This window comes from Talpa occidentalis, unplaced genomic scaffold (genome assembly GCF_014898055.3).
Source record: "Talpa occidentalis isolate TD23 unplaced genomic scaffold, MPIMG_talOcc4v2.1, whole genome shotgun sequence".
Taxonomy (NCBI): Eukaryota; Metazoa; Chordata; class Mammalia; order Eulipotyphla; family Talpidae; genus Talpa; species Talpa occidentalis.
The window spans coordinates 16,931,484-16,953,942 of NW_026555331.1; the positions used below are offsets into that span (position 1 = coordinate 16,931,484).

Here is a 22,459-nt window from a genome sequence, read left to right on the forward strand (position 1 = left end):
CTCCCCAGCCACCAGAGGAGGGTCCCACATGGTGCGCAGACCTCTTCTGCCGCCCGCTGCTCCCCTCATCAGTGTACTTTGGTCCTTCTGCCTGTTCTGCTCTCCACTCTGGCTCTGGTGAATCCTCTCACCCTCCTGTGCTTCTGACTGTGCCCAGTGCATGTATAAATAAATAAATCTTAAAAAAAAAAAAATGCCACCTCAAAAAAAAAAAAATAGCATTCATCTTTCCTTCTTACCAAAGATAGTCTCTGTGGGATTTCCCAACAGTCAAAGGTAAAGAAGGGATTGTCTTGATAACCCTACAGAAAATGGGCAGACTTGAATAGAAATCCTCAAAGGAGAATACTCAAATGGCCAATAAGCATGATAATGTGCTCAGCTTCATTGGCCTCCAGGGAAGTGAAAATTAAAATAATAATACACTACCACACTCTCATCACTGAGAATGGAAAATACCAAGTGCTGATTTTAATGTTCATGCACTGCAAATGGCAGAATGACTTGATACAACCACTTTGGAAATCTGTTTGGCAGTATCTTCTAGAGCTAAATATAAGCAATTCCCTATGAGTGTTTGTGACCCTCCAAAAACTCTCCAGAATGTTCGTTGTAGTGTCATCCTTAATTTCCTCAGACTACAACTACCCAAAAAGCCAGTCGACAGAGTAGAAAAATAAACTGAAATACAGTCTCACAATGGAATATCTAGCAATAGCAATGAATTATAACCTCATGTACCAACATGAATGAATCTTATGATATATTGAGTAATAGAAATGAGACACAAAAAGAGTCGGTACTAAAAGATACCATTTATAGAAAGACTAAAGCAGATAAAGCTATTCTGCTAGAAGTGTTATCCTTGGGGATGGGAAAAGACTGTGCGGCCTGTCTCTTGATTTGAGTGCCCGGACCCCAAGGCTGTTCATTTTGCCAAAATCCATCAAGTTCTGCAGTTATAATAAATGAACTTTTCTGCTTATGAGTTACATTATCAGGGGTCAGGTTATATGGATGCAGACTCTAGAAAGGGTGCTCTCAGGAACAGTATCTCTGGGAGTCAGTCATGACTGAGCAGCGAGAGCAGGTGAGTGGAAGAAGTCGTTACCAAGGTCATGGCCAATTCCACCAGAGGAGGGAGGGGATCAGGCCTTTATACACCCATGTGGCCCCATGTTTTCCTATGAAAAGTGTCACTTCAGGCCTTTGTGTACTTATCGCTCTGCAAGTTAGTCCGTTCCGGGATTGCACCCAGGAAGGGGGCTCAGCATTAGACAATGTATTTATCTTTTTTATTTATTTTTTTGGTGAGACCATGTACTCTCTTAGCAAATTTCAATTATAAGACAGTGTTATCAGCTATAGCAAGCTGGGTCCTTATTCTTATTTATCTGATAACTGAAGCCTTGTGCCCTTTTCTCCACCTCTTTGTTTCCCCCACCCCTGAGCACTGGTAACCTCTTTGCTACTCTTTCTATGAGTTTGACTTCTTCAGGGCCTACATTTATAGGATACCAGGCCGTATTTGTCTTTGTCTGACTTTTTCCATTTAGCGTAACATCTTCCAGTTTTATCCATTTGATGCAAATGTCAGGATTTTATCCTTTAAAAGGTGGATGATATTCCAGTGTCTGTACATTATCTTGATCCTCTCATCTGCTGATGAACATTTAGGCTGTTTCCTATTGGCTATTGTGGCGGGGGTGGGAAGCAGCATTAGCAAAGAGATTGTACTGGAGAGAGGCTCAGCCAGGGTTTCTGCCACCAGCACTGCCTGTAGCCAGGCAAACCAGTGCCTCATTCTGGAAGGAGACCACAGCTTGAAAACTTGAATAGAAAGTTAAAAAAAGAGCCAGAAATTTTCTGTTTTGAACAAGAAAAGAAAAGAGAAGAAATACTTGAAATACAAATGAACAGACTGGCACATGCAGTATGTACACTGACCACAGACCAGAACAAAAATAATTCTTTCACTCTGTAATTTGTTTCTTTACCTGGACTCTGGGTCACGGTCATCTTGACATATTTCATAAGCTACTTCTCCTGAACCAGATGTTTGTTTATTCACACTCTGATTTGTTCCAACAAGAGTCTCCTATGATTTGCCCAGATACTCAAAGGCCAGAAAGAGACATTTCACCTAATAATAGCTCATCATGGAATCTCCATGTACAACATGGAGCTCCAAGTGTTACAGCTTCCAGCATTTCCAACTTCGCTGGCTGTTTCAGAATGGCAGGTCTTGCAGCCACATTCCAGTTGTTTAGCACGGTGGCAAGGATAGCCCTACTCCAGTGGAGCTGAAGCGGAGCTGCTTGGTTATTTATTAGCATTAAAGCTGCAGTTTTCTGGAAAGCACAGATGACTTTGAGGTTGAAGAGCTCTCTCCAGCAAACACTGTGTTCCCTGCCCATTGCCAAATCACATTCCTCTGGGCCTCAATCTCCACCCTGCCTCTGGGCTGAGTCTCTCCCCTCCCTGTGGGAGGGAGGGCCCAGTCTCCCAGCCAGACTTCCACACATTTATGCAGTCTTTTTCCCCAAGGGAAAGGTTGGGCTGGGGACAAGCAGGTTGCTGATGAGTTTTAGCCGCCAAGGCACCCTTTACTAGGTGGAGACACACCCCAGGGTGGTAGAAGCTAGAGTCTCTTTCTGTTTCAGGTTTCATCATCAATGATTGTGATTTCCAACAATGGGGCTAACACAGGAGGTGGCAGCGACAGAACTAGAAGCTTGGAGGAGCTCGGATGGAAGGGAATCCACCTCTAGCAGTCCTCTTTCTCAACCTCTTTCTATAGAGCTCTTGTCTTCCTCTCTATTACTGAAATCTCTGTTTAAAATTCCAGGTGAGGGGCCTCCCTGGTGGCTCAAGGGATTAAGACGTAGCACTATGAAGCTATCCCAGCCACTGCAGCAAGAGTTCAATCCCCAGGAGGCCAGGGAGGAGACACAGACCCACATGGCACCACAGACCTCTCCTGTCTTGCCTGCTGCTCCCCTCAGCAATGTATTTCAGTCAGTCTGCCTGTTCTGTTCCCTGCTTTGTCTCTGGTGAATCCTCTCACCCCCTGCACCTCTGGCCGGTACCCCAGTTCTTGTATGTATAAATAAATAAATCTTTAAAATAATAATAAAATAAAACTCCAGGTGACTTTATGGCTCCCCAATGAGATTTGGGGCAAAATAAAATAACACCAAAGAATCCAGATCTATCTTTTTCTCTTCAATGTCACCGTCACCAACACTTCCTTGGAAAGGTGCTAGATAGTGGCTCATAGGAACTGACCCCTGAGGCCTCACAGGTCTTGAATGGACAATGATGCACCAGACTGGAAAGGCATAGAGCAACCCACCTTGTTAAAGTGAATTGCAAAGTGTTTCCAGGGTTGTGGAGTTCATGGTTTAACTAATAACCCAAGTAACTCCAGTCTGCAGACAGTTTTTTCACATAACCTGTGTTTTATCTAACAGTTGTGTTTTTGTGTTTCTATACTGCTGAAGCCAGTGTATGCTCTTAATTTAGCCCTTGAACCACCACTTATTCTTGTCCCACAAAGCCATAAAAAGGAATTCACAGGCTTTTTAGGTAAGTAAGCAGAGAGAAGCAAACTTTGTTCAAGAACGTAAAGAACAGTTTATTTAAAGGAAGAAAGCAAGGACTCCTAGGCATGCTGCACCTGGAAGGGGCAAAGAAGCTGTTAGGGGCCCGTGTCTAGGGGATATTTAGCCATCGAGAGATCCTTGGTGGATAGTCACCCCAGAGGGGTAGAAGGTAGTGTCTCCCTCTTTTCCAGGTTTCATCATCAATGTTTGCGATTTCCAATCTTTTTTTCTCTACTGGAACATCTGGTCATCCTACTCTCTGATTGGCTCTCTCTCTCCTAGTGGTTATACTCCTCCGGGGAGATGTGCCCATTTTTAAAGCTCTTATCTTAGCCTTTCTTTCACTGCCCCTGTCCAAGATCTCTTGAAATTTACTCTCCTTATTAGCCTTAAAATTCATGGCCCTCACTAGCCCTTCTGGATTCCTGACCTCATCGCTGGAGTATGTTTGGTTAGCACTTCTTGGAATTTATTGTCCTTATCTCAGAAGGCTCTTAAACTGTCCCAAAGTCCCTGCCTGTGCTGTCCCCGAAGCTGCCTAATTAACTAACTTGCCCTAGGTCTCACTGCCTAGGCTGTGGCTGTCAGAGTGGACATGTATGATTTTTATCTCTTGGAATAATAGCTCTGCTCTTGAGGGAAATGTTGCTTCAAACCCTTGGTCCATAGTTCTCTTATGTCTCTGACATAGAAAGGGAGTTCAAGGTAAAGCAGTGGTAAGACTCTATCCCCTTGTTCACGAGATGGTCCAGGGATGGTGATGGACACAGAGAGACTACTTGGAATCCTGGGGCAGGATATTCCATACTTGAATCAATGGAAAAGCGTCCTTTTCCCTCTGATTACAAGCTGTAAGAATTTAAACCTGGACCTTCTGGTGGTGTCTCCCCTGCTGTATAAGCTTATGTGAATAAAACCCTCACAAGAGAAGTAGAAAGAGAAAAGAAAGAGAGAGAGAGACAGGGAGAGACAGAGACACACACAGAGAGATAAAACTCACAAGAGAAGTAGAAAAAGAGACAGAGACAGAGACACAGAGAGACACACACACACACACACACAGAGAGAGAGAGAGAGAGAGAGAGAGAGAGAGAGAGAGAGAGAGAGATCCTTGACAGCCTTTTAGGTTTTTTCATTCTGATTTCCTAACACTAGAACCAGCAGACATCCCAGTTTGCCTGTGGCTGTCCCAGTTTACACCCAGATACATCACTAAGCTCCACCTTTCATTCTCTGAGGTGTTCCAGGTAGATGACAAATTACATAACCATTGCTCCTGTTGCAATATAGTTAAATAAAGCAATATGGTCTCTTTTTTCCCTCTTAAGTGAGTTCAAACTAGTTTCTGTCACTTGCAACTAAAAAGCTTTTTGACTGATTGACCACTATTTCCTAATTAATCAGGAAATCTTTCTATAAGACACCCTCTAAATCTGCTTGCTTCTACCTGCTGGAGCTCTTTGGCAGATACCTGATTTTTTTTTTTTTAAGATTTATTTATTTATGCATCCAAGAGCTGAGTGTAGGTCAGAGATGTGGAGAGTGAGAGGACTCACCAGAGACAGAGTGGGGAGCAGAACAGGGGGATTGACTGAAATACACTGCTGAGGGGAGCAGCGGGGAGACAGGAGGGGTCTGCTGTGCCATGTGGGTTAGTTCTCTGGCTGTGGATAGAACTCGTGCTGCAGTGGCTGCAGATAGCTTCATAGTGCTGAGACTTAACCCCTTGAGCCCCCAAGGAGGCCCGAGTGAGTTGTTTAACTATATGTCACTGGTAAAATGAAAACATAGAGGGCCTCCCTGGTGGCACAAGGGGTTAAGACACAACCTATAAAGCTGTGCGCAGCCTCTGCAGCACGAGTTCGATCCCCAGCCGGCCAGAGAGCAACACACATGGCACAGCAGACCTGTCCTGACTCACCTGCTACTTCACTCAGCAGTGTAGTTCGGTCGATCTGCCTGTTCTGTTCCCTGCTCTGTCTCTGGTGAATCCTCTCACCCCCCACACACCTCTAGCCTGCACCCCAGCTTTTGTATGCATAAATAAATAAATCTAAAGAAAAAAAAGAAAAATTGGAGATGATGTGGCTAATCTTTCTGGAATAAACATGAACCCCAAATCTGACCACTATTAGTGATAATAGAGTTAATCTTTATATATTTATTTATGTGTCTGTATTTCATTATCATGACACAGAATTATTGGCTGGTTTTTATAGGAAATTTGGGGGAATTTCCTGCTGTGCTCTTGCCTTAAGTCTACAATTCTGAGTCCTCTCCAGCAGGGCTTCTCTCTTCGCCAACATCAAGTTAAACCGTTTCTGACACCCTCCTATGTTCTAGTTTCCAGTTTGAGCTGCTGTTCCTGGTGCTGTCACTGTGCAGCTGCCACGTTCCCCTCTTTTGGATTTTGGTCTCTTACTTCATTTTCCTGCTTATGGCACATATTACATTTTGTACTTCCAGTGCTGCTGCTTCCACTTTGGTTCTCTCTTTTCCTTCATGTATAAAAGCCCTTGGCTAGCAAAGCATTCAATCTAATTTGGCCTCTGAGCTCTTGTAACTTATCATTTACTCTTTTTTTTTTTTTTTAAAGATTTATTTATTCATTTACACAAGCACTGTGTTTAGTCAGAAGCTCAGGAGTGTGAGAGAACTCACCAGAACCTGAGCGGGGAGCAGAACAGGCAGACTGACGAAACACACTGCTGAGGGGAGCAGCAGGTCCGGCAGGATAGGTCTGTGCGCCATGTGGGACCCTCACCGGTGGCCAGGGATCTAACTGGTGCTGCGGAGGCTGCGGGCAGCTTCGCAGCTCAGTGCTCAACCGCTGCGCCACCAGGGGAGGCACCTTATCATTTACTCTTGCAGAAGGTAACACTGGTTCAGCCCAAACTCATGAAGGATATAGTCAACAGAAGTATTGGATCTGAAATCAGCTCTGTCCAGTCTATCCCAGCTGTGCTATCATTGTCATTGAAAACCTGGGACTTAATTTTCTGGCATAACGATGCCCTGGAACTTTCCAAAGGCTTCACACACAGACCTGCAAATTTGTTTCATGTGTGAATATTTACTTCTGCCTTATTTGGCAATGAGTTATTTGTTTCCAGATAACTAAGTTAAATAATATTTGTTATCCATTTCTTCAACACCCTTATATTAATTTTGGGTAACATCATGCAAGAGCAAATAAAGCTCCAGATCGCCTAGGTTTAAATAATAAAAATTTATTTTCTACTCACATCATAGCCTGAAGTGAGTCAGAATGCTCTCCTCCACAGATGACTCAGGATCCAGGCTCCCTTGCTCATGAGCTTCCATTATTATAGCAGAATCCTTCTTTTATAACCCCATGATGGGAGAGAGAGCCTGTGTAAGATTTCACAGGATTTTATGGTCTTGGAAACAGTGGATATCACTACTACCCACATACTTTTGGCCAGAATTAAGTTATACTGTTTCACTCTGATGCAAGGGGGAACATGCATCTTGAACAATGGAAAATGCCATTTTCCATTCCTATGTGCAGAGGAAGAGGATGCAGGATTGGTGAGCACTCTCCAGTCAGTCTACCATAACCACATTTATTTCCCAGTTGGTGCGTACTGAAAATAAAACTGCAGTGACATTATAGACTTACTGTAATAAGTAAAGTGATATGAAGGGCCTCCCCAGTGGCATAGGGGTTAAGTCTCAGCGCTATCATGCTATCACCTATCATGCACACTGAGTTCAATCCCTGGCCAGGGAGGTGGCCCACATGTTGCAGCAGACCTCTCCTGTCTCGCCCACTGCTTCCCTCAGCAGTGTAATTCAGTAGATCCACCTGTTCTGCTCCCCACGCTGTCTCTGGTGAGTCCTCTCACTCTCCACACCTCACACCCCAGTTCTTTTCTGCATAAATAAATCTTTTAAAAAAAGATATGAAGCATGGATATATGCCCCACTGACAATAAGCTCTTCCTATGGGCTGTCTCACTTAATTTAACCTTCGTAAAGGTGTTATCAGGTGTTGTAAGGATTAAACAAGATAAAGGTTGTAGAAATTTATTTTACTTCTTATGCATTGCACATTCCACAGGGCAACCACCCAAGTTAGAAGATTAAAATAGCTCCCTGGTATTGTCTTTAGCTCACATACTTGAAGTTGAACCCTCTTGTTATGGAGTTACATGATAGGATTGTGAGGACTGCTGAGAGGAGTAAGCTAGGGTCGTCAAGGATAAGACCAAACAACTGCATAATGAGAGTTCACAAGAAGCTGACAGTTATAAGGGTATAATGATAAGCCTGCTTAATTTAACTTGGGGTGATTGTATGATCTGATTCCCCAAAAGTGTTCAGATAGACTTTTCCCAAGATGTCCAGAGTAAACCTTCGCCAATGAGTGTCACCTTAGTCATTGGAACTAATGTCAATTGGTGCCTGTGAGTCTCAGAAGAAACTACTACATAATCTTAAGTATTGAAGATTACCTAGATTTAGGGGCATCTTCAGAAATAACCCATTTAATATATTTTTAAAGATTTATTTATTTATGCATACAAGAGTGGGGGTCTAGGCCAGAGGTGTTGGTGGGGGGGGGGTGGTGAGAGGACTCACCAGAGACGGAGTGGGGAGAAGAGCAGGTGGATCCACTGATCCACTGAAATACACTGCTGAGGGGAGCAGCGGGCGAGACAGGAGAGGTCTGCTGCACCATATGGGTCAGCTCCCTGGCAGGGATTGAACTCGTGCTGCAGTGGCTGTGGATAGCTTCACAGTGCTAAGACTTAGCCCTTGTGCCACCAGGGGACCCCCAGAAATAACCCTTTTATGGGAGAATCTATTTTAAGGTAGATCAGCCATCTAGAGGCAAAGTTTTGTCATTTGAAGACATCCCTCTTCATCACATGAGACTCCACTCTCTCCCACCAATGACCCGGCATCACCTGGCTGATAGAGACTCGAAGGAAGTTCAGGAAGATGCTGCTCCCAAGAAAAGATGTGGTGCTTTTTGTCTGTCTATTGTTCTGTGTCCTAATAATGTATATTCTGCCTAGATTATGCCTTTGGCTCCATCCCTTACTTCAGATCCTATCACAAGCACTGGCCCTTGCCTCCCGATATGCCCTTTGGGTCCTCGGTGCTGGTCTTTGGCCCTGTTCCCTGATTGCCATCCTATGTGGAAACAACAGATACAGTCTCTCCACATGGGTCTCCTGTGCTCCTCCCATTATATAACTTTGCCCCCACACTCATGTTTATATGCTTGTCCTACATCCCAGAATAGGTTCCAGAATAGGTTCTGCCTTCATTAAGTGCTAGAAGAGGCTGCTAGAAACTGATAAGGAGAAACAACAGATTTTAAGTCAAAATGGGGAAGGAAAGAGCAAGAGAGAGGGAAAGTCAGTTGGTGGTTAAGGGAACAAAAAGTCAGAGATTACCTTGATTCAAACTCGAACAGCACAACATTTATAAAAGGAAGGTTTACTTGAACTTTGTCTAGAGTCTAGACACTTACTATAAAGAAACATCATCAAGAAAGGAGAGCATTGAATGAAGAGCTGGGCAAGCACTATTTTTATTTTTTGCAATAGAATTCCTTTAGGGTGCAAGGGTTACAAGGTGGTAACCTCCAGCGGGCACATGAGAGGCGTCCTCTGTTCATTCAAGGGGTGGTCTATTCCCTCCCTGAGCTCTCTGATTGTCTGATCCACTCCAACTGGCCAGACAAACCAATGGGTGCTTTGTTTCTGGACTTGCTCTTTTTCATATTAAGATGTTGACATCATGCAAAGGCATCCATAGCACTGTTGATGGGGAACAGAAACCATTTCCAAGGAGTAAGAAAAAGCACGTCTTCCAGTGGTTGAAACGGCCTAAGAGGGACTCGGACCGCTGTGCTCATCCTCCATCAGGGTGGAGCTGCGGTCAGGAAGGCCCTTAGCAATTTTGTGTGCTGTGTTAAACAGTCATACATATGCATATTCACTGAGATTTTCTTGTTCTGGACACTAATGAAGCTGGGCTATGAATAGCCATTTTTTCTCCTAACAAAACTCTACACTATAATCTAAGTTAGCTCAGATATTGAGGGAAACTTCAAGATCTCAACGACATGTTCCTATTTCTAAGTGAAAAGTCTTACACACTCTTCCAGATTTGTAATTCATATAAGAAAACCACAACAATGCCCTCCCTGGTGGCGCAGAGGTTAAATACAGCGCTATCAAGCTACTGCCAGTCACTGTAGCACAAGTTCAATCCTGGCCTGCCAAGGAGCTGACCCGCATGGTGCAGCAGACTCTCCTGTCTTGCCTGCTGCTCCCCTCAGCAGTGTATTTCAGTTCATCCACCTGTCCTGCTCCCCACTCTCTCTGGTGAATCCTCTCACCCCCTACACCTCTGGCGTACACCCCAGTTCTTGTATGCATAAATAAATAAATCTTGAAAAAAAAAAAAGAAAACCACAACAAATCCAAGGATAAAGGTTTTGTCAGGACTTAAAAGATAGCAATAGCACGCATAGTTTGCATTAAAATGACAGTTTCCTTTCCTTCAAATTTGTGTGTGTGTGTGTGTGTGTGTGTGTGTACTTGCATGCATGCATGTGTATCACAGACCTCTTGCACTGTAATTTACTTGTTCTGTGTGAAGAGACTGTAGGGGAGGAAGATCAAAAATTAAAATTCAATTAGTGAAACCATATGAGATCATTAAAAAGTGGTTACTTTGTATTTAAAGTGGTTGTTTGGGCCAATGTACATTAAATTAATAAAAGCACTTAGTAATGTTTGAAAACCACTTAACGTGTATAGTGTATAATAGGCACTCAATAACTATCACTGTTGTCACTCTTTCTAGGTGCTGGAATTCTGAGGATTTACCTTGATTCTGATAACTGTCCTTCTAAAAGTAGGAGGTCCCTTTGCGTCTCCTAGGTCTTGCTATTAGCTATTTCCTTTCTTTTCCTCTAAGCTCTAAGCGCAGACTGAAGGTCTCCTATGCACCAGCAGATGTCAGGCTGACCTTACTAGAAAAGCTGGAAAACCTGAAGATTCACAGCCTGCTTCCAGGAATGAATGAAAAGGTGGGTGGAGTGTTTTTCTCACACGTCATCTAAGAAAGGAAACAGGAAATAAGAGGAAGTCATCCGGAAGGCTTCTATTTACATTAACTAAGAGGTTACTGTGTGCTGCTTATTTTATTAGTTACTTTGTGATCACCCACCTGTCAGGATTAGTGGCTAACAAAGCAATAGGACACATCTATTATTACTGAATGAATGAAATAAAACAAATGCATGAAAACAAAAGCATTTGGGTGCTTGCTTCCAGAAGAACATCTAAGAAAGAAGCTGGAGAAATAGTCGCCACATCTCTAATTTTGGAGCAAGGATATCTTCAGAATGAAGAAAATGATAGGCAGAGATGTTGAGAACAAAGAGGAAAGCACTGGGGGATCCCTGATGTATGTCTGAGGGGAGCAAGCTCGTCATGGCAGCCAGTGGGGAAGAGGAAGGAACCCCAGAATATTAGAAAGGGGTGGTATGGTCTTCCATAGCATAAAAAAAATGGGGTGTTCTCAAGGAGCAAGTTCTGGCTCTAGATGATTCTCTGCCACTGTGTGCATATGTGACTTTGTGCTCTTGGGCAAAGTGGATAGTCACGGAAGGCAGAGACCAGAAGTCAGTGACTGAGTTCCAAGCCCAGCCTCACCATCTGGCCACTGTGTGACCTCATGTTCCCAGGTTTACCTTCCTAGACAACTGGGTTCATTGCCTATAAAATGAGGATTTTATTAGAACCTACTTCATGGGGTTTTGTCTTCGAGGATTAAATGAGATCATCTATTAGATAATACTTATTGGAGTAGCTCGTATATATAGAGAGTGTAATGAGTAACTATAATTAACTAGCTACTATTTTTTTCCTTAAGACTGTTTCTCTAGCAGGAAAATGACAGAGTAAACCAGCAAATTAAAAGGTCTCTACAAATTAAAAAAAAAAAAGTTTCTAGTTCTATACATTTGTTTCCATTTATGTAATAAGATGGGAATTCTGGCAAGATAGGAAGCCTGTTGTCTAAACAAGAAGGAATGCAAAGTAGGTGGTTGGGGAAATAAAAAAAAATGGATTTTAAAAAAAGCTTTATACTACCTTCTCCCAGTGCATTTCGAACAAGGAAATCACCAGTAACAGTCCTCACATCTGATTTAGCTAACAGACTGGCTGGTCTGATGTTGGCAGACTCTACTCCTGCTTAGAGCTTGCTACACTTGTTTCTCTCTTTTTCTGTTATACAGCAGACCTGAGAGCCTCCCTGCTTAATAATTAACTAACCTTGATGTTCCCATGGTCCGTGGGTTTCCCAGGTCAAGACTGAGGGAAAATATTCTACTTCTACACCTTTTACCCTGGCAGAAACATCCAGATCTTTCAAAATCTGGGCCTTTCTTCTAGTTTGGCTATACTCACAGACACGCTTTAAAGTTGAGCTAACAGAGAAAATGTCCTTTTTCTCGCTTCCTTTCCGCTCCTCGCTGTTCTATGTACCCTACGTCTGTCCACTTGGGCTGGATCTCAGTAGGCGTCACTACTTACCCTCTAAGTTTGTATTATGAATCAGCTTTTGTGGATCCAGGCATTTCAGACTTTAGAAGAAATGAGTTTAATATTTAACTACAAGGGAGCAAAAGTCATTTAGAATAAGACATGGAGTCCCAGTAGGCAAAGAGAGAAGGTCACATAGGCAGGATGACATTCAAAGAGAAGAGTTGTCCACTCCTGGATGTAAGAACACAACATGCATTGGCCAAGTTCCTTTCATAGCACTCCTTTATTTGCTCAGGGTGTTCATAAGATGCCCACGGCCAGCAGTAACCTCTGCTTCCTCTCCCTGCCCTCAGACCTTATGCTAACAGAAGCTCAGTGTGGTGGTTTTGTTTACATAGTTCCAGCATGAAACCTTTAAACCTGTAGACTTAGGAAATTGCCCACAAAAGACAAATAGAATGATGTCTCAATCAAGGTGTGCTCAGAAAAGGAACCTCCTTAATAATCAAGACTAGGTCTCCAATATACTGTAAAAAAAAATCTGCCACCCCCAAATATGTCTTTTTGGCAATGGATTAATTTCATGAGAGGGTCTCTGAAGGTTGAGTGGAGGCGACTTTTGAAAAAAGATATTTACATATAAACTTTTGTAAGGGCATGTATAGGGAAGACCTAATCTCCTCTTCTTGTCAATAGAGAAGGCAGAAATTAACCCGCATTCCTTTGTGTAGTGTGCCTTACTGTGTCTACAGTTAGCTCCTTAACTGACCTTCTCTTTCTTTGCATCAATCCCCTCTCACAACTCCTCCCACCCACCAAGTCCCCTTTGTTGGCTAAGCATTTAAGATGGTGTTTATTTTTTTTAAAGATTTATTTATAAATCTTTATTTATATCCCCTATATCTGGGGTATAGGCCAGAGGTGTGGCGGGTGAGAGCATTTACCAGAGTCAGAGTGGGGAACAGAACAGGCAGACTGACTGGAGACAGGAGAGGTCTGCTGCGCCATGTAGCTCAGCTCGCTGGCTGGGGATCGAACTCGTGCTTCAGGGGCTGCAGATAGCTTCATAGGTTGTGTCCTAACCCCTTGTGCCACCAGGGAGGCCCTAAGATGGTGTTTAAAAACCTCACGGGTGTGTTAGTTAGGCTGGGTGTCTCCCATGTATACAGGAGGTATAAATGTTATTATTAAACTTCTCTTTGATTGATTTATTTATTTGTTTGTTTGTTTGTTTATTTGTTTATTTATTTATACAAGCATATACAAGCACTGGGTACAGTCAGAAGCGTGGGAGGGTGAGAGAATTCACCAGAGCCAGAGCACAGAGCAGAATAGGCAGAATGACGAAGAACACTGCTGTTCTTCGTGCCTTCTGAGGGGAGCAGCAGGCACGGCAGGAGAGGTCTGCGCACCATGTGGGACTTGCCAGCCAGCCGGGGATTGAACCAGCACTGCAGAGGCTGCGGGCAGCCTTGCAGCCCAGCGCTCAACCGTTGCGCCACCAGGGGAGGCCCTGCATTATCTCATTTAACCCTCAGAGTAGTAAGTAGTGTTAACCTTAATTTACAGATAAGGAAACTGACACTTAGAGCATGATTAGTAACTGGATGTGTTTCAAAGTGCTAGAGCTGGAATTTGAATCTGTGTCTGTATGTCTCCAGAGTTCATATCGTCAATCTTTTCTGCCTTGGTGCATTTAGAACTTCCGTATCTTTAGCCTGCAGTACTCCAGATTTCACCAAGGTTGGCTCAATTCCATTTTGCACTTCAATGTGCATTTTCAAAAACTCGGGTTCACAGAGGCTTTTGCTCCGGGCTGTTGCATTGCATACCAGAGGGGGTGCTGTAGACATAGAGTGTAATGTGAATGGTGACTCACTGGAGTTGAGTAACATGGCAATTCTGTTTTCACTGATCATCTCAATGAAATCCTGGTCTATTATCCTATTTGGTTTTGTTTACTCTTAGCATTTAACCCCTATCTAAAGTGAACTATTTTATTTATATAACTTTACTGTCTGTGTGCCTCAAGAATATGTAAACTTCATAAGGACAAAGACCTGTCGTACTTGTGCTTGATATATTATTTCTTGAATGTTCTTGAATATTTTATACTGACTTCCAATAATCCTTCCCTCACTAAGATCACAGAGTTGGTGTAAGCTAAGGCATTAGGGGCATTATGAAGACATTAATATATTAAGTTAGGAACACAAATGCTTCTTTTATTTTCTGTGCTTTCAATTTTATGAACTTAACAGAAAATTAGGACTCTCAATATCATTGGTCAAAAAGACAATTATTTGGGCCTCCCCTGGTGGCGCAGCAGTTGAGCCCTGGGCTGCGATGCTGCCTGCAGCCTCTGCAGCACCAGTTTGTTCCCCGGCCACCAGCGGGGGGTCCCACAAAAAAAAAAAAAAAAAAGACAATTATTTGACAGATATTAAAAGATCTCAAAATACCTCATGTTAAAGAAGATAGTGATCAACATATTTCATGTTTATATTTCAGATGCATGTACATTGCAAAGTTCAGCCACTGCAGAAGTGTGTTAGATATGACCGTATAAGATGAGCACTCACATTTCTCATGACTCAGCAATTCCCCTCAGTGGATCCCAGTGATGCCCCTTCACACAACCCCAGGAGATGGCATGAGAATGTTCATAGTAACACCATTTGTGAAGACAATAACCATGGTCACAAGGCAACTTCCCACTGACAAGACAAAAGACAATTTGTGCTCTGGAAATTTATGAAGTTGTGAAAAATTACAACTATACATAAAAATCTAGAAAATCTTACTAATACAATAATGAAATTAAAAAAGTAAGTTTCATGAGTATGTATAACTTGCTCTTTTAATAAAATCCATTGAAAAAACCCAATCAATATTAAGATCAAAAAGAACAAGAGAATGGTAAATGTAACATTCACCATTGTCATTAGCTTGGGTAAGGGAAAGTGGGGAACAGGATTGGGAAGAATACAACTAAATATAAGTTGTCGGTTTTCAGGTTTTTGGATTGGATGGTGGTTTGTGGTGTTAAACCATCTGCTTCAACAAGATGGTTTCATATTCCCCCTTTTCTATGGAGGGAAGACTTCTAGGAGGCAGGCTGAAAGGTGACTTCCTTGAAAGCTGACCTGGATCCAGCCAGGGTTGTGCCTATCCAGTTTTAATTTTCTAGAAACTACATGTAGTTTCCAGCTACATGTGGAAAGTCAGTGAGGTTTCTTGAAGGAATGAGTTAATAAATGAGAGAAAACATCAAGTTCTTTTGGTTAATATTGAATATAGTGTGAATAACCACTAATGCCCAGGCTTTATCTTGCCCTCTGCAAATATTGAAATATGTAATTGATTTCTTAATTAGTTAAAAAGAAAAGTTTTCCCAGTGTGGTAAACAACCACACAGGATTTTGCAAGTAGACTATTTCCTAACTCTCGTCAATACTGGAATGAGTACAGAAAAATGATCCCAAATCAAACACAATAAAGAAAAAACTTTTAATGCACTTTTGTTTTCAAGCAAAAGAGGTTGAGAAAACATCCATAGTTTTACAAATGGCACTTTGGGCTACATTAGAGAATTAGAGGAGTTTTGAGTGTTTTCTCAGGTCGGTAGATCATCTTCACAATACAACCCTTTCAGGATCAAAAAATGGCTAATTTGTTCTAAAAGTTAGGAAAGCTGAAATCCTAAAGTCATTGTTTTACATTTTTAACATTTATTTCATGCTCTATGATCTATTTTCACATGATAATTTTAAGCACTGGCTACAATTTTTAAGAAGGGGAGAAAATAAATTTCAACAGAATTTAAAAACAAACATATTAAACACATATATTAGTGCAGATGACAATACTATATGCTAACTTTGATGAACTTCATTTTGGCACACTGCAGATTTGTCTTTTTGGTATTGAACTGAAGAAAAACATTACACTAGAAAGTCTATCTTAAATGAGTAAAACCACGGTCAATGGCATCAATAGACTAAACAGTCAATAAAACTGAAATGTTCTAGACTTACTTGATCATTTACAATCAAAATGAAACAGGATCAACCTTCAATAGGAGAGAATAACTAATATCATTAGTTAAAACAGATCCTAAAAGCAGATTATTCTCACATATATTCAAAAGAAAGAAGTATTTGGAAATGTGAAACTATTTTGAATTGAAAACAGTGATTTTTAAATCAATTACTACTCCGATGAATTTTATAGGATAGTGTGAAGTTGATCACATCTAATCTACTCAAACATGGATATCTTCAAGTTATCCATTTCTCAACTAGTCCCTTTATCAGTTTATACAATTATTTTATAGAGATTACTAGCAAAACATCAGATAATAATACCAACCCAAAAGTCAATTGCATTTTTTCCTCTACAGCAGAATTAGCAAACATGGCTTTTAAATTTGCACTGATATCACATACTATGCTAATGAAGAAACAAAACCTACTCCCATTTCCATCACTAAAACTTACACAAACACCTAAAAATTCAAAAGTATGCTCTGTGAAAACAAAGCAAGCCATTGCAGAGATTCTCAGTGAGTTAAACCTCACATACAATACACAGACACACACAGACACAGACATGAAATAAAAGCTCTTAGAAATATTGCTTATTGCTAATGTAGACTACATCTTGGTGCTACATTTAAGAGAGAATATTTTTAATAGTTGAAGCAACTGTTGAAATATTACACAAAATACTTATTCTTGTATGTGATGTGACTTAACCACCCAAGTCTTGAATCAATTAGATCATCTGCCCTTGACCTTCACAGGGTCAGGCCATCACCTGCATGTAATGAGTCCACAAAAGTCCACAGTCTATTTTTACCGCACCCCCCACCCAAAAAAAAAAAAAAAACACAAAACACTATGCACTGCTCTGCTCGACAACAGGTCCCTGGAGAGTTTGGGTTACCTGAAGTGTCCTCACCATCCAGAGGGGAAGAAGACAGCTCTGTACTCTGTTAGCCTCTATTTTAAGATTTTGACTTTGGAGTTGTCAAGAAGCACAAGGCTTCATTCACAACTTCACACTAGGCTGCTACCCAGAGGTTGGTCAGTAACTCGCATCTAGATAGCTGAAGTCTTTTCATAACCAGGCTATTTCTTGGTCATTTATTCAAAAAACAGTGAGTACGTAGATTAAAAATGGCCACACATTCTTTGTAGCTCCTCCTATAAAAAAGGAGTCTTGTTTCCCCACCTCTTGGTTGTGGGCTAGTTTTGTGATTTTGCCAACAAATTGCTACAGCAATAATCTTCCAAGCACTCTTGGGGGACCCCTGTTTGAAATCATCCCAAGTCAACCCCCAGCTGACCTGCTAATTGACCACAGAAATATGTGGAGTGAAGAGGATCCTCCAGGCAGAATTCTACCCGGACTGTTCACCCCTGGGATCCCCAGCAAAAAACCAGTGTTGGTATAGCACATTTTGGGGGCGGTTCCTGGAAGAGCAATGGGGTAGTGGACCCCTACTACTCTGTCAGGAACTTCTAGGTGAAGGGCTGCTGTGGTTCACAGGGCACCGACAGTGTCTGTTGTGCAGATGCAGTTATGGAGATGGGTGTGGACAGCACAGTCTCAGAGCAAGTGTCTGTGGTGCTATGGCCGACCCCAGAGAACTGGTGCATCAGGGTCCATCCATGAGAACTTAAAGAAGGGGCATCAATCCTAGAGCTAGGGAGTTGGCAAAGATTTCTGGGGGTGGGGGTGGGGGGCATTTCCGGCAAAGAAGGATATTGCAGGGAGGAGAAACTGCAAATGCAAAGGCTGGGGGAGCTAGATGGGTCTCCTTGGGGAGCAGGAGAAGGTCTTTCATTTTTCCCCCTCAGCTTTATTGAAGTATAGTTGATAATTAAAATGTAAGATACTTAAAGTATACGTGTGATGATTATAGGGAGCACTCATTTCAGTTATAGTTTGACAGTGTCAGAGGTAGGCTGGAGGGGTCGCTAAGGCCACATGCTCTGGACCTTAAGTAGAATTCTCTGGCAAGGGGCCTGAGGGTAATGGCAGCCAAGGAGCAAATAATTCATCCCTCCACTTCTTCCTTCCTCTCCTCTCTCTCTCCCCCTATCACTTCTCTTTCCACTCCCTTTCTCCTTTTCTCCCTTCCTTTCTTCTTTCCTTCCTTCCTCCACCTCAATATTCATTTGATCAAAGATATCAACATACTCTCTAGGTCAAAGAACTCTCACAGGCATGGAGCTGTGTGGAACAGACAGACAGGCGCTCTCTGGTGCTCAGATTGCCAAAGGGGTATTATGCCAGGGTCCCCAAGAAGGGATATTAGGATGTGAGTAAAATGTACAAGGAGCATGTGGGAAGATAACACTCCCCAGAAGTGTGTCTTCTCTTCTTTTGTCAATGAATGAATACCTGGGGACAGAAAGCATTTAAGACTCATCTTTTAAAGATGTTTCAAAAAATAACTTAAAATGCTGAATGGTGAGGTTTCCCACTTACTACTTGCTTGGCCTCGAGTACAAGTTCTTCAGGAGTCAGGGTCTTTAACTTGGAAATGGGCACAATGAGCATAGGACCCTACAGGTTATAAAGGAGAAGTAACATGTAGTTTTAGCAGAGCATCTGGTACAGCAAAAGCCTCCACAGGAGGTCCCTAAATGGGCAGGGGCAGAGGTGGAGTAACATGGGCTTTAGCATGACATAAACCCGTGTTTGAATCCGGGTTCTGTCATGGAGTAATTCTTGCAGGGGTGTGAACTTAGAGGCCATTTGCAAACTTGCTCAGATTTTATCTCCATATCTGAAAAATGAGGGTGATAATACTGACCCCTCAGGCTTGTGTTGAGGATTAACAATATCCTATATGTTAAATGTCATAGCACAGAGCCTGGAAAACAGTATAAACACACATACATACAGAGGCGATGCTCTTTTCAAATGTAACATTGGGCGGTCTCGATTATTTCAGAATCCTAGTCTCTGACTAAAACTACAGATCAGAAAGGCTGGATCACCCAAACATATACGTCACATCTTTAGCATGGTATGTCCATTCTACCAGTACCAACATGATAACCTATCACAAAAATGGCTGAGGTACAACATTCATATGTTCTTTTAACACATGATATAAGTCAGAATGCATTATTTAAATTATAAGGGATTTTGCGTTCTCTGATACCCTGATTTGGCACTTTGAGGAATTTTCTCTACAAACCACATCCCCAAATGCATTCTTTACTAGACCAAAAAACAAACAAACAAAAATGCATATATGCATATAGACAAGTGAGCTGAAAAGTCACAACATAAGAGAGTGATTCGGGGGGAAAAATTCCCACCAAATAAGCAGCATTTCATGTAATTAGAACATGGTACACTAGACAGCTAGTAAAAATTCAGGCCAATTAGGCAATTTAGAGTTTCAAGTTTTGTCACATATGGGCCAAGTTCTAGAATACTTCACTTCAAAAGGGCCAACTTCAAAGTGAAATCTTGCCAGAAGGCTTGACTTTGAATTTACATGTGTATGTACAACCTTCTCTGATTTGACATTTAACTCAGATTAATTCTGGAAAGCTGCTCCCGGTGATTGATGAAACCAAATAATGTAGACCCAGAAAGAGAAAACAGAACAAACCATTTCAAATATTTTCTCCCTATCTACCCTACCCACATCATCAGAAAGTTTTTGTTTTTTAAGTAATACCATCATTGAAAATATTTTAAAAGTTGATACGAAAGACAGGAATTAAGAAAGTAATTTTTTTGATGGCTTTTAAGCAGTTGAAGGCTTTAAAACCTTCGTAAGATCTTCCTTAACATATAACATTTTGGATGTTGCTTTAATTTGAAGCTTGGTGAACTCTGTAGTCTCTTATAAACAGCTAATCTTGGTGAGAAGCCACCTCGAAGTCTGTGATAACTAGTCTGTAGACTCCTAAGGAGATTGTAGCATGCGGCTGTTTGAGCTAGAGAGGTTTTTCAACAATTTTCTGTGCACTAAGATTGGAAAAAAAAAAAAAAAAAAAAAAAAAAAAAAACAAGGCGAACTACCAAGAGAAGTCAAGTAAGGCGATTCTACCTTGCAAGAAAATTCTGTTTCTCCATTTTTTTTCTACACTGACATAAGTCGTGTTTTTCTTTTTCTTTTTGAAAAATGCATTACCCGGGTCTTCCACCTTCAAACAGTGTATCAACTCAGACTCAGATGTGGATGTGCAGAGAAAACACTTGTCTGTCTGTCCACAGGCGGCCAGTGGGAGGAGGTCTTCACCTTGCATTGCTCTGTGCTGCCCCGGCCATTCAGGGGGTCGGGGGGCCGGGGTGCGCCTGCTCAGCACTCCAGCTCCTCCATCACCTCCATGACAATTGTCCGTGGGCCGGTCAGAATCAGATTGCTCACGGTCCGGTAGTCCACGTGCAGTACATTGAGCCCATTGACCGAGACCACGAACTGGCACACCTGCCGGAGAGAGGAGTGGAGGGTCCGTTATGGTCCTGCTTCTTCACACACCTCTGATCAAGATGGTGAATATCTTTGCAGGTAACTTCATTTTTAACATACCCACCCACACCAGGTGACGACTCCCTTTCAACAGCTCCCACTTTTTCCGTGGAGGGCATAATGATGGAGAAAAGCATATGTTTTAGTGTTTCACAAAATTGAGTATAAACGCTAGCACAGCAATTTAGTAACTTAAGCTTAACCCTACCTTCCTTATAAGATTGTAAAAATTAAGGTGACCTGTACATGAAGCTTCTGCTAAAATGCTCTGAACTTCATTGGTACCATTCAATTTCACACTCGCAGTGCTCGTGCTGTTAATATTCATTTGGACTCAACATCCAGGGGGACTCGATAGCCCTGTTATTCCAGCCCCATCCCTTATTTTTTAAGATTTATTTATGCATAAAACAACTGGGGTGTAGGTCAGAGGTGCAGGGGATGAAAGGACTTACCAGAGACAGTGGGAAAAAGAACAGGCAGATCTACTGAAATACACTGCTGAGGGGAGCGAGTGAGACAGGAGAGGTCTGCTGCGCCCTGTGGATTAGCTCCCTGGCCAGGGATCGAACTCAGCTTAGTGGTGATAGTGCTGAGACTTAACTCCTACACCACCAGGATGGCTCCCTTCCTGCATAATTATTAATAATGCCTCTATTAACGACACCAAAATAACATCAATCCAGACACTTGCAAAGGTATTCCATTGAGATGATAAATTCCATACATTTTTCCCCTTCCCAACACTAATGAAAATGGACGAGGTCAACAGAGCTCAGCTTTGATCCTAATTGAGTGTTAACTAACCTTGGGAGGAGAATCACAATACATTAAAAGCATGATTCGATAACGCGTGGTCCCTCTAGACATGTCACTGCTAGGTTGATGCTGACCCACAGCTACTGCCCCCCAAATGGAGGTAATTTTTTTTGACATTGGTAGTGGCATCAGTCACTGGATACTTTTCATTTAACTGACATGCATTAACAGATGGTATACCTGTAGTGTGTGGCTGAAGTGGACTTTGGACAGGAGGGATTTGTTTGTGTCCCCAAATAGAAAAATGGAGACACACAGATCTCCAGCTGCCAGTGATAAAGTGCATCCAAGTAGTAAAAAGAACTAAATAGAATTTAAATACGTGCAATGACTGGCAATAGAAGTGGTAAATTGCATAATATTATCAATCCCCAAGGATGTCTATGTCCTAATCCCCAGCACCCTTGAACATGTTAGTTTGCGTGGTAGTAAGGAATTAAGGATGCAGATGGGTGGGTTGCTAATCCGCTGGTTTTACATAGGAAGGTGCAGGGTAAGGTAAAAAGTATCAGGCTTTTCTGCCCTCCCACCATTAGGATAGATGATGGAACCCTGTGGTCCAGAATGCATGCCTGATGGCGGGCACCTGGAGTAGGGCGTGGGCTATGTAGATGGGATTCACCTGGGCTAAGACTAGGCTTTTAAGGTGGCGTCTCAGGGACGTCAGAAGAAGCCACAGAGAAGCAGAGAACGAACGGAAGAGCAGAGATGCAGAGAGAACGCAAGAGAAAGCCGGAGAGCCCAGAAAGAGTAAAGACTTGCTGGGGGCTGGGAGGCCTGCCAGCCTCCTGGCCCCCCAGAATCCCTGCCCAGTAAATCCCAACAAAAGCCTGCAAAAGCCACTGAGGGCTCCAGGACTCTCCTCCCTTACGCTGTCTGCTGGGATCACAGCAAACCTGCACTGTGTTCCTCCAAGCCCTACAGTAGGGTATCCTGGATTATCCAGGTGGGCCCAATGTAACCACAAAGATTGCTATAAGAGGGAGACA

General features: G+C 42.3%; 1 protein-coding gene across 1 annotated transcript in view; it reads right to left on the reverse strand.

The window, feature by feature from the left end:
• Positions 1–15,003: 15,003 nt before the first annotated feature.
• The window catches only part of DEPTOR (DEP domain containing MTOR interacting protein), a 125,614-nt gene continuing 118,158 nt past the window's right edge, over positions 15,004–22,459 (reverse strand). Inside the window, exon 9 of the mRNA XM_037502253.2 lies at positions 15,004–20,609. Coding sequence (XP_037358150.1) covers positions 20,481–20,609 — 129 coding nt within the window. The 3' untranslated portion in view covers positions 15,004–20,480. The remainder of the gene's footprint in view (positions 20,610–22,459) is intronic.